The sequence below is a fragment of the Phaenicophaeus curvirostris genome, chromosome 2 (genome assembly GCF_032191515.1).
Source record: "Phaenicophaeus curvirostris isolate KB17595 chromosome 2, BPBGC_Pcur_1.0, whole genome shotgun sequence".
Taxonomy (NCBI): domain Eukaryota; kingdom Metazoa; phylum Chordata; class Aves; order Cuculiformes; family Cuculidae; genus Phaenicophaeus; species Phaenicophaeus curvirostris.
In genome coordinates this window covers 14,144,459-14,156,472 of record NC_091393.1, presented here as the reverse complement: position 1 = coordinate 14,156,472, position 12,014 = coordinate 14,144,459, and the positions used below count along the sequence as shown (strand labels likewise).

At 34.9% G+C, this 12,014-nt stretch overlaps 1 protein-coding gene across 7 annotated transcripts in view; it reads left to right on the top strand.

Annotated features, from left to right (window-relative positions):
• Positions 1-12,014, top strand: part of SENP6 (SUMO specific peptidase 6) — an 81,672-nt gene that overhangs the window by 42,775 nt on the left and 26,883 nt on the right. For 6 of the 7 annotated variants that reach the window (XM_069851349.1, XM_069851348.1, XM_069851347.1 and 3 more), the window contains 5 exons: positions 1,311-1,447; positions 5,443-5,845; positions 6,727-6,959; positions 9,443-9,613; positions 10,466-10,508. In XM_069851349.1, the coding sequence (XP_069707450.1) occupies positions 1,311-1,447; positions 5,443-5,845; positions 6,727-6,959; positions 9,443-9,613; positions 10,466-10,508 (987 nt within the window). Of the gene's footprint in view, positions 1-1,310; positions 1,448-5,442; positions 5,846-6,726; positions 6,960-9,442; positions 9,614-10,465; positions 10,509-12,014 lie in introns of those variants that run through there. The other variant, XM_069851351.1, reaches the window with a different exon arrangement.

The following is a 12,014-nucleotide window of genomic DNA, read 5'->3' as shown; positions in this document are numbered from 1 at the left end:
TAATATATAATATTATCTAATATCTGCAATCTGTTCAGCTATGTTATAATTAATTTTAAATTAGGCTTCAGTTATTTTAGAAATTTAGAATTTTGGAGTTGTAACAGATCTCTGGAGATGGTTTAGTGTGAGCCCGAATCCCCAGATTGTTCTTAAATTATTGAGGAGGAATTTCTGTAGTACTGTTAGTATATGCAAAATGTAGCATGGTAAATAACACTTGGTATGAAGTATATTTAGGCACTGAGGTAGTGAGTAGAAGAGCCAGTGTCAACGCTGCCATGTATCTGAGCTGAAATATGCTCTTATATTGTTGGTTAGGGGCCAGTAGTGGAAATGCAAGAGAGAAAATACAGTTTGCTTTGAGGTATTAAAATTGTGAAATTGGAAAAGAAAAATCCCTGTTTTTCATTGGTCTTTATCAGTATGGATACAGATACAGTCTGTAAACCTGCTAGTCAGCTGCTTAGCCTTCTGCACTTTCCTGTTATTCTGCTCTGCCTTTTAATGATAGTGTTAAGTAGAACTTCATCAATTCCTTAGTTTTGAGATGTCTTCTGGTAGTACAATGTTTGTGAGAATGTATATTGAAAAAGTGTTCATATCTGTTAAAAAACGCAGACTTAAAAAAAAATTCCAATATGGAGACTGAAAATAAACTAGGGGGTGTAAATAGCATTTTAATATTAAACTCAATTAAGGCACTCTTGTGCAGCATACCGCACATCTTAAAAGAAAATCTCACTCTGTACGTTGTTAGTTGAAGTACATTATGGATTTCATTGTTCCTATACTCGTCAAGTATTTAAATGAATGCCCCAGTATAAAACAGAATATGTCGGCACAGTTCACTGTACTGCTGAGTCTTGTGTTGAAGGAATAAATCCTTATTAAACGAACATTTCCAATTATTCTAAATGCATTCCCCAACCGTCCTCTAGTGAAAATCACCATCAATATGATCTAGCACATCTCCTCCCACTTTCATTAGTGGACACCCCATTCTAGTTGTAGTGAAGTTAGTGTAGATTTTCAAGTCCAAAGTGCCCTCCAAAGATATTAAGCTACAAATTGTCATTTAGAGGCACCGAAATAGTATTAATGAAACAACATTTTCAAAGTTACTTTGGAGAATTTTTTCTTATTCATACAATAAATCATAAGATGCTTGGAGCAGTGTACTTTACTGAAGTGTTTAAAAAGGTGTTTATGTTTAGTTCAGGATAGAGATTACGAAGAACTAAGTTGATCGTAATTTTAACAGCTTATTAGCAGACATTTATTAATGTTTTTGCATTTTTCCCTCCTAGGCAGTGTAATGGAAAACACAGAAGAGTCAGAATCAGAATCTGAAATAAAGAGAAAAGTACAACAGAAACGTCACTGCAATTCATATCCATCTGACTTGACTCTGTCGGCTACAAAAAAATGCTTAACCCAATTAAAGGTGAGTTAGATTTTAAAAACATAAACTTATGTTTAACTTTAAATGTTGATGCGCATTTTAAAAACAGACATTTTGTTGTATAAAATAAGTCAATGTCCTAAAAATCCTTAGAGTTGAAACAATGATTTATGTAATTAAATTTTAAAAAGTTATAATGATGAGATATTTCAGTGATAATATCAATACTAGCTATGAAATATTTATCTTCTGATTTGAATAAACAGGTGCCACACTGGAAGGTGAAAGAACCTGTGTTTAAATTGGTTGTCTGATAGATAAACCAGAAACTGGTAGTTATGGTTTGCTATCTATGAAATAGAAGAGCAATGTTTTACTCTTCAGCAGATTTTTTTTTTAATGTGTCATGGTTTTCTGTACTTATTATGAGCTACTGCAAAGGTCCTAGTGCTGCTTAGTAAGTTGCTCTCTTTCTCAGTGAAACTAGCACAGGTATCTAAATGATATTCTCTGATCTAGATGCAGCCAAGCAGCATGCTTTATCTGGATCTGTTCTGAAACAAACAATAACAAATTAAACCTTGTATCTGTCATTATTATCAATAATCAGCTTGTGTTTGCACCCATAAATTAGAAAGTGGGACAGAATGTATTTCTTTGTTAGGATGAAACGCTTGGTACTACTCTTATGCATTTCCATTATATATTTATTCAATTAATGATGTTATTTGGAAATTTTAATAGCTGAGATTTTGATCTTCAGATGATATTGATACAGATATGAACTGTAAAAGCAAAGTAATGAAATAACAAAGCAATTAAAACCCAAACAATATACATGACAGTTTTGTTGGTTTTGTTATAATCGTTACATTGATAACTTTGTTTATGTTTGTTTAAATAAAGTTAAATACTTGCTGCTGATGTCCTGTCAGGTAAGGGGAAAGAAGCAGAAAACAATCTTCTGAAGTCACTGAAGAAAGCAATTTAAAAATAAATGGAATCTTGTCACACTGTCTTGATAAAACAACTTTCAGTCTGCAGATCTAACCAACGTAATCTGTTGATATGTGGAGTTTCTTCCTTACAACTATGTGAATTAGCATGAGAGGAAGGAGAGCAGCTTTGTCATTTGTGGCTGGATTGTGATTCGCGTAGGCTGTTTGCAGTAACTCCTGGCTCTAACTAGAGGGCTGTATACAGGTAGAAGCAAGACGTGCTTTCAGCATATTCTGCTATATTACAAAGCCATGGTACTGGCATCAGGAACTGCTCCTTGCGTTGCTTACACGTGGAAGGTGAGGGCTGGAGCTGTATGTAGAAGCATCAGCAGCTTGGTGTCCCCGAGCCAGATTGCTTGTAGTTGACCACATTGCTAACCCAGGCTGTTCTCAGTCTCCCTTATAAAGCAGCAAACTTGATTATGTTTTTCCAGAGGCGTAATTTCATTTCCAAAGCCGTCAGACAGATTGCACTTGTAAACAGTACTTAATAATTATATCTGGTACTTTTTCCCATATCTTAGAAATCTGTAAATTTGAGGACACCAACAGTCAAGAAAGAAAACCAGTTACTTTTTCAGAGACACAAGAGCTGAGTGCTTGTTGTAAAACTGTCAAGCAGTGAGCTTAAAATAGGTGGAACCCCCATATTATTTCATACAATGTATTATGAGATTTCAAAAAAGGATTGATAAGATTTGTGAGGCTATATCATCATTAAACAGGTTGATTTAAATTCAACTGCTTCTTCAGAAAATGTCTAAATTAGTAATTATTCCATCAAGTAAGGACAATATGTCCTTATTCTATTTCCAGTCCTTACTCTATTTCTTTATTCTGTTTCTGCCCATCATCTACCACCGGTCACTGTTGAAAGCACAGCACAGGGCTGCATTTACTCCAGTCCCATAAGACAGTTATGATCCTGTAAGAGCGTATTGTTTGTGTACACACTTTGTGAATGTAGAACACATCTTGCTGCAACTGAATTCACTAGCTAGGCTTTATTCACTCTAGGCTTTATGTTCTTTTCTAAATGGGTTAAGAGTTTTGTCCTATATTACAGTGAAAGGATTTAACACAATTATGTATGCATTTTTTGTGAACTGTAGGCATTTTAATGAGTTGCCCAAGTGTGCAGATGATCAATCAGAGGTTTGTGAAACCTCTGAACAATTCAGATGTTGGTTGTGGGGTTTTCTTGTGCCAGAAGAGTTATAGACGTAACCAACTGCTTGTCAGGCAAAGTGCAGTCTAGTAAAATAAAAACCATTTGCAACTGGTTCACTTTCTAATGGTTGAAAATGTACATATTTTTTAAAGGAAGGAGGATTTTCTTTGTCATATGTGCTTATAAAAAAACTTTGGATTCTGAAACTTCTAGAGATAGGGCAGAGTATTCGTATAGGGCGTATATTTGTATTATGCAGATTTCAAAGTCTTTTTTAAAAATCCTACATTATACAAGTTATAAGGCCGACACATTTAGGTAGAACTCATCTGCTCAAGTAGGCAGTTATCTTAAAATATAGTCTAAAATAGAGTATGCCCCTCTTAATTAAACACTGTTACCTCTGCCATCAAGGTGCAGGCTCTCAAACCACGGAAAGGAAGTTGTTTTTAAATTTTTAGTGTGTGGTTGAGGTAGAGGGATGCAGTTATTCTACACTTCAGATCTTTCAGGTACTGTTCGTAGTTTCTGTTGAATATTTTAATGTTTGCAATTCTTCAATGGGATTAGCAGTATCTTTATAAAAACTACATCTTGTAATGGAACGCCGAACCATAATGCTGGTTTTCATGTCACTTGCTATCTCACCAAAGCATTCAGATTTTAAAGGCCTGATAGATTTTATACATGAACTTTTTTGCATCTCTTTTGCAATGTAGAATGTGTAGCTTTGTTAAATTGCAGAAATTTTGTAAAAATAATAGATTTTTCTTGAATGGCTTTTGACTTTACATTTGTTTTTAAGAAATGATTGATGTTCCACACCTGGAGGAGCCCTATCTATTGGAAAGGTGTTTATGACTCGGGGGGTGGGGGGGCGAGGTGCAGATTGTGATAGCTGTTTTGAAAATAGGTCTTTTTGGTTGGGTGTAGATACTTATTTGTATCTTCAGTAGTTCACAGTACACTGATTATGTTATTTGATCTCAGTGCTCCAGGAGACAACATCGTAAGTTAAATTTCAGTTCTACAGGCGTCCCTTATTGAACTCGGTACGCATTCAGTAACTTATATGTTAGTATTGAATGCCTTAGGCTTAGAAGTCCAGGGTGGGCGCTTGTGGTTCATAATGAAGGGGGACCTAGTACATGTGAAAGAAACAAATCATGTCTCTGTCTTTGCTGAGGTAGAATATATTTTCTCTTGTAGCCCCTGCTTTCCTCTTGAAAACTTGGGGTACTCGTTTTTCTCAAGTCCTATTTTCCTCTCAGAGATGCTGGACTCTAGAACAATGTATTTCCTTTTCCCTTTTCTTTTATTTCTCTCTTTTTTTTGTTTTTTTGGTTTGGCTTTATTGATGAGTTATTTTTCTGTGTGCTTTGCCAGGCTATTAGAAGATGTCTTGGGAGGGCAAATGAACTTGATGACCTAGGAGGTTGCTTTTAGTCCTCTTTAGCATTGCTCTGTGAACCCATAGGTTGCTTGATTTTTGTCCAGTTAAACTATTCTTACAGAAACGATGTAACTGGACAATCTTGCTGATGGATATATAACTCTGAACAGTGTGCAACATTTTATGTATGGAAGGAAAAAAGAAAAAAGGAAAATCTGAATTGTCCAAAATAATCCCTTTTTAAAAATTGACATAAATGATGTTTCTTCCTCTTAGAACATTTTTCATTTTCTTAAATGACAAAAATCAAAACTATATTTTAATGTTTGCTTTCACTGCTTACTGTAATTGTTAATACAGTGTTGTCAGTCTTCATGCTGAACAGAAATTAAATGCATGGTTTGGAAAAGGTATCTTTGTGTTTATCCAGTTACTGATTTTGTATATGTATGTGTGTGTGTATCCCCTCTAGCTTTTGGAACAAATTGATTATTCTACTGATTGCCCTAATTGCGGTCGGGCAAATGAAAATCAGACCAAATGCCGACATTGTGAAAATGTTTCTCTAAAGGATTTGCAAAGAGTCTCCAGACAAACTGTGACATTAAGCGAATCTGTGGGACCTTTATCACGTTCTTCAATACATCAGAACTCAACAGGGCAAAAATCTTCAGGTACAGGGTTCAATACAAAGAAGTTTTATAGTTCTACTGTTGGGAAAGGTCCAACGGATATTCTGCTGAATAATGAAGTTGTAGGACATTCTATGTTACGACAAAATGGAAAAGTTGGCTTTATAACTGGGACAAAAAATCCTAAACTTACAGGAAACTTAAGACAGAGGAGTACAAGACCATCTGAACTAAATGATCCAAGTAAGTACCTTTTTATGAGGACAGCTATAAACTGGAAACCCAAAATACTGTATAATGGAGGAACTGTCGTTGCAGATTTACATTACTAGTTTTGCATGAAGTTTTTTGTGGATTTATTCTTGGGGAAGAGGGACAGACATTTTGTAATTTGTTTTTCATATACTGAGGTTGTATCCGAGAAAGATTAGCATTGAGGAAAACAAAAATTGTCATGAATCATTTATTCTTTTGCTTTAAAAAGATTTAACTTTATAATTTAAAAAAAAGCAGTCTTAGCAGAATTCTATCACTTATTCTCCCAAAGAAAAAGACAGTCTTTTATTTTTATTTTGTATTTTTTTATTCTTCCCTTTTGAGCTACACATCTGAACACTGTCTAGGTTTTTCCATTTATTTAAATTTCATAATTTGTAAAATGTTAATTATTGTATTTTCTCTGCATAAATTCTAATTAATTTATAAGCAGGAAGGAGCTGGAATTTGTGAGATTGTTTCTTGTTCCATGTTTATTTTACTAGACATGTTGTCTTACTGATTTGAAAAATTTAAGTAATCTTTTCCCTTATCAGTTTTTTGCAAGTTCTATTATTTACTGTCAGTTCTTGATTGAACCAAGAAATGTATGACTTCACTTCTGTGTCTAGGGGCAGATTAATGATACCAATTTTTTGTATAGTTAGTTATGAGAAATAAAAAAATGAGGGAGGGCGTGCCTGCAAGCAGATTCCAAGTAAACATTAATAAAAGCGTAATATAATGATAAATATGGACTTCTTTGGCACTGCAGGACAATTACATAAATTACTTTTAAGCTATTGCTTGAAAAGAAATTTCTGTTACAGAAGAACATAGTGGTTGAGAATTTAATATTTTCTGTTTAGTTGTTTTGTCTAGTGATGATGATGAGGAGGAGGATAGTGGCAGCACTAGGAGAATGGAAAGCATTTCACCTCGTCCTGCAGATTCAGCCCGCTCCTCCCCAGCTCCTTCTACAGGAAAGGTGGAAGCAGCATTAAAGGAAAACAGTTGTGGAATAGAACAGAGAATAGGTAGTATAACAACAGATACAGAAATTGCAGTCACACTACCAAGAAAAGCAAGAATGAAAGATCAGGTACTATTTAATGCTTCATTTAAAGAAAACAAAAATCAGTTCATAAATGGAAAATGTGAAGGCTTGTCTTGTTTTGTCAGAAGTTGGCTATATTTGATTGCTTTTCTTATTTAGCAGCTCATTGGATAGTATCTCTGCTTACATAAGAAACAATGAAATGTGTCCATTATATTTTTACTAGCATTCATAATGATTTGAATTATGCTTTTAACATAGATATTTCTACATTGAATGTATTCTCTTTGAGTCTGGGCAGGGTATCTCTATGAAACTCAAAGGCCTTCTTAGTTTGCAGAAGAATGTGAGTACCAATTGGTAAGACTTCGGGCATACAAAGTTAAATGTGACAGGAGACTGGTGCAATAGTGGCCCTTTAAACTTAAGGTGCCTTGACAACTGTCCCAATTAATAGCACTTATTTTAGGCATTTCATGTTAGAGCTTTTATTTTGTAGTTGAGTACCACTACAAGAATTGGATAAACAAAGGAAAAAATTCACCATGAACAGACCTGTTAAGTGCTGGCAAAGGGGACAGCTTTCATGGTATGGTAAAAAGTTAGCCACCCCAAATATGAGCCATTAAGAATAAATTTCCTGTAGCAACTGGTGTTGAATTAATAGTGCTGATTAAAACCACACTTGGGTCACTTGGCCAGTTTCAGTATTGTGAGTTTGGCTCAACAGGAGTATCTGATCAAAATGCCCACTTGCAGTCTCAAATCGTTTGTGGTTTCTGAGTTGCAACAGGAAATAATGATGCCAGAAGCTTCATGCTATGTTGAGATTCAGAAGGCAACATTCTAGCAATGTAATTGATCAAATGATGGATGTTTATAGTGTGGTTAGTCACCACTATCAATATAAAGCTGCGAACCTCTAGCCTTCAATAAAGCTGTGAGGTTAAAAGCTTGAGTGATAAATAGTTCTGAATTGTGGTGTTATGTGCTGGAGTAATTGAAAGCATTGGTTTGTGAAGGCACTGTTGGGAGAGTTTCAGAAGTCTTATACAAGTGTTTTCCTTTGTATATCATTACATTCCTGTTCACTGCTTATTAGGAACCAGTTGTAATACTGGAGATGAGCTTAATATTTTAGACAAAAGTAGAAGAGAGTTTGCTTTTGAAAGCAAGTGAAACAGATTTTTTTTTTTTTTTAACACCAACTTTGCATAGATTCAAGGAAATTACTAAGAATTGGGGTTATTGCAGTGTTTTTGTCAGTTATGATAGAAGAAGCTTTGTACATTTGTTTTTCTCTCAAAATATTCATTAATTCTTTACTGAAGAGGGTACCTGAATACAGCACCACTATAATGTTAACCATTTTAATGTTTGTCTCTGATTTGAGCTTTGACCTTTTAATAATATCTAGCTAGTCTAGCAGACAAAAATGAAAGGCTGTCTTCAGCAAGAACCATAGGAAAATATTTTAATTACAGCAATTTAGAATATCTACCACTGCATTTAAATGAATCATCCAAGAGTATTTTGAATTATAGAGAGGATGGGCTAGTGATTAGGAACTTTGAAATAATTGTCGAGATTTGTTCTTAATAGAAATATTGAATCCCTTAAAATGTTTTTCTAGAAGTTTAATTTTATTTTGTAACCCAAAAGAATGTTTATTAATGGACGGCTTGATAAGACAATATGAGTACTAAAGAAAAGGATAGTGAACTGAAAATCCTTCACAGTAGAGCAATATGAGCAATATAACAAATGTATATATTAACCTGACTGCTATCAGCCAGCTTTCTGTCATCTTAATAGGTTTTCCTAAGTGTTCCGTTGGTAAACAGGAGACTTCATTGTGATTATAGCTTCCATCAGCATCTAGAGACTTGTTTGAACTGGAGCCAAACTCCATGTGGCCTTCTTTCAGTGTCTTCTGACCCTGGAATCTGTCCTGACCCATCTTAACGCTTCTGTATATCTGCTTTAAGGGTTTTGATTTGGCTTTTGTTTATATTTCTTGAAGATTCTACTTTTTCTAATGTGGTAATGCACTGTGCTTCAGTAATAACTCAATGTTTTCAGTTACCAAAGCTTAGACTAATAAAAACTGAAAGAAAAACAAACCCACCAACACTGTGGTGCTTTTACAGCAGTAGTGGTTTTTATAAATAAACAAATAAAATACATGAAAAATAACCTTATTTTACTGGGCTGCACAGTGTTTCAAAATAATGAAAACAAAATTGGTTTCAGCAATTGTAGAAGCATTATTTATGACTTGGCAATATTAACAAAATGTCTGCAAGTGTCTGCTTAAGATTTTTCTTGAATTTAGCAATCTTAACATCTTCAGGCATTGCAAGAAGTCCTTTAGGAAATTTCTGCTTTCTGTATGCAGTTGAGGTGGATGCTGTAGTAAGTAATCCTGTTGACCAACAGAAAAGTAGCTGTAAACGTAATCATTGTTTTTTAACAAGCTTGCTTTAGCAATAAATATCAGTGAGACATTCTGAAACCTTACTTTTCAGTTTGGGAACATTGTGTCTAACACTCCAATAAAACGCCGTAAAGTTATTTCTCAAGAGATTGTCACTGAAGCTGTACCTCTAAATTACCAAAATTCCTGTGAAAGTGTGATTCTGAACTGTCGAAGTATACGAATAGGAACACTACGAAGAATGGTAGTGGAACCTGTGATTGTAAGTAAATTTGTTATTTGACAAATCTCCTTTCAGTTTGTGTTGGACATCGTTATTTTCATACTTGAACAGTGTAATATTTTGCCTTTGTCTGTATAACGGTAAGTTTGTCTGTAGATTCAGAGGCTGTAATGCCCAAAGAATCCCAAAGTCTTATTATGTACTAATGCATACGATCCAGTTCTGGTATTTAACAGAAATCTCTTGCCTGCAAAACCCTTGAAAACCCTGTTTGCTTGATTAGGGGAGGGGCTTATGATGTAGCACGCAGTCGGTAAGAAAACTGAAAACTATATCTGCCAAAAAATGGATATTGATAGGTGGGAGGAAGAAACATCTGCAGGCGAATAATCTCCTTTCTGTAGAACAATATTTTTTTTGTTAACCTTCTAAGTTACATGGAGTCTTTCAAGGAGACACTGAGCGTTAGTTATATCCAGATGAAATGCACATTGCTTGCTGGGGTAACCACACAAATAGCAGAGATGTTACTTGTTCTTTCCACCTCTCTGCACAACCCTGTTACTTGGTTTGCTTAAATACTGATACATGACGCTCTCTTTTGAAGAGGGTTTTTTTTTCCCCTCTCTGTGGTGTTTTTCAGAGTATTTTAAACCTTTTTGAAAATAGAATACTTGCAGATCTTAGGTTTCAACAGCCGATTAGACTCAAAGAGACATTGAATAGTAAAGAATATACTTGCTTTCTTGGGTTGTGCTAAAATGTACAAGTTTTTTAAAATACATTTTATGTTTTTATTTTCAAGTTTTCAGTACCCAAGTACTTAGTCAGTTGAAATATGTTTACTGACAATTTGCTTTTGGAGTCTTACTACTGTGTTGTTTTTCACAGTTTTGCCTGGATTATATCAAAATACGCCTAGAAAGTCAAGAAGGTGAGTTCATCTTTCATTTTGTGTTAATATACATGTATATATTTATTTTGAATGAAATAACTGTCAAAGGAATTAACAACTGAATCCTAATGAAATGTCAATTCTGGTTTTGTTATGTGTGTAATAAATTATACTGGAGCCCTGTAGTCAGATAAAAGGGAAAAAGAAATTGAGATTATAAATTTGACCTGAACTGCCTGGTGAATAGAAAATGGAATGATATGGCATTATCTCTGCCTTTTGCCAACAGAAAGAAAATTTACAGAGAGCAGGAATTAGCAATTTGTGGTACATGTGCAACTGGGTTGTTGGTTCTTCCCCTTCATCCTGGTTGCAGAACTGTAGCTATTCTGGTGGTGATAGGCCAAGGTCTTAAAAACCATTAACAAAAACAGTAGCCAGAAGTAATCTGTAACATACTTATACCTCTGTAACACTTTATTAGTTCTTTTGTTTCAAATGCCTAAATAGAGTAAAAACTACACAGATGTGATAGGCCCTTCCTGTTTGTATCTTCCTTTAAATTTGTTTCTTTTTTTCTCTAGCCTATAGGTTATATATTTCATGTTCCTGAAAGGAGTAATATAGGAATTGGTGAAGTTACAACTATCGCTGTATGGTGAAGTTATTTCCATGGGACTTGATCCCTTGGTAGCATAAAGATGGCGTCTCATTAAATACTGTGCTTAGTGGATCATTTAGCACTTTTCCATTTAATTTTTTGGTCTTTGTCTTTGGAGGAAGATGGGTGTATTCCCAGCTAACTCCATTTCTATTAACTTCATAATAATTTCATGTTTTGTTTTAATACAAGTAAGGATCTTGAAATAAGAAATGCCAATTTTTTTCTTTGTTTAGATTGATTACGGTGGTCATGCTTTTTCAGGGAGAGGCAAATGTTTTGAACAGCTGTAGAAGCAGCAGTACTGTCCTGCCTTGAGCCTGGTTTTGCATGTATAAATATGTGTCAGGTTCTTAAAACTCTCTCTGCTTCTCAGTGCAGACCCAGTGATAAGAGTGTGGAGTTTTCTTAGAAGACCAACTAGCTCATGTTTTGGCAAGGACCTTCTATCTAGACAGCATTAGAAGGACCTGTGTGCCTCAGTTAAATGGGTTGAATCTGGTTTTATGTTTGGATCGTTGTTACTGTGATCTGCCTCTGAGAATGGAATTTAGGTAAAATAAAAGTGTGTGCATTTAGGAAGGAGAAAACTGAAGTATTACTATAGAAACTGAGGTATTGCAGCCTAGCCTTTGAAAGCTATTCTTTTTTTGTTTTGTTTTAAACACAAGGGAGAAAAGACTGTAGGAGTCCTCTGTAAGCTTTCATTTAGTTACTAGCTTCATTTTTTCCTATGTAAGTCCCTAAGGAAGGTAAAGGAGAATCAGCGCAAGAAGATGGACTAGTTAGATCCATGTAGCATGTTTCTGCTGCTCTTTTCTTGGTGAGATGGCAAACCACTGTTCTGAGCAGAAAATGTTGCCCATCAGCTCAAAGGAAGCATG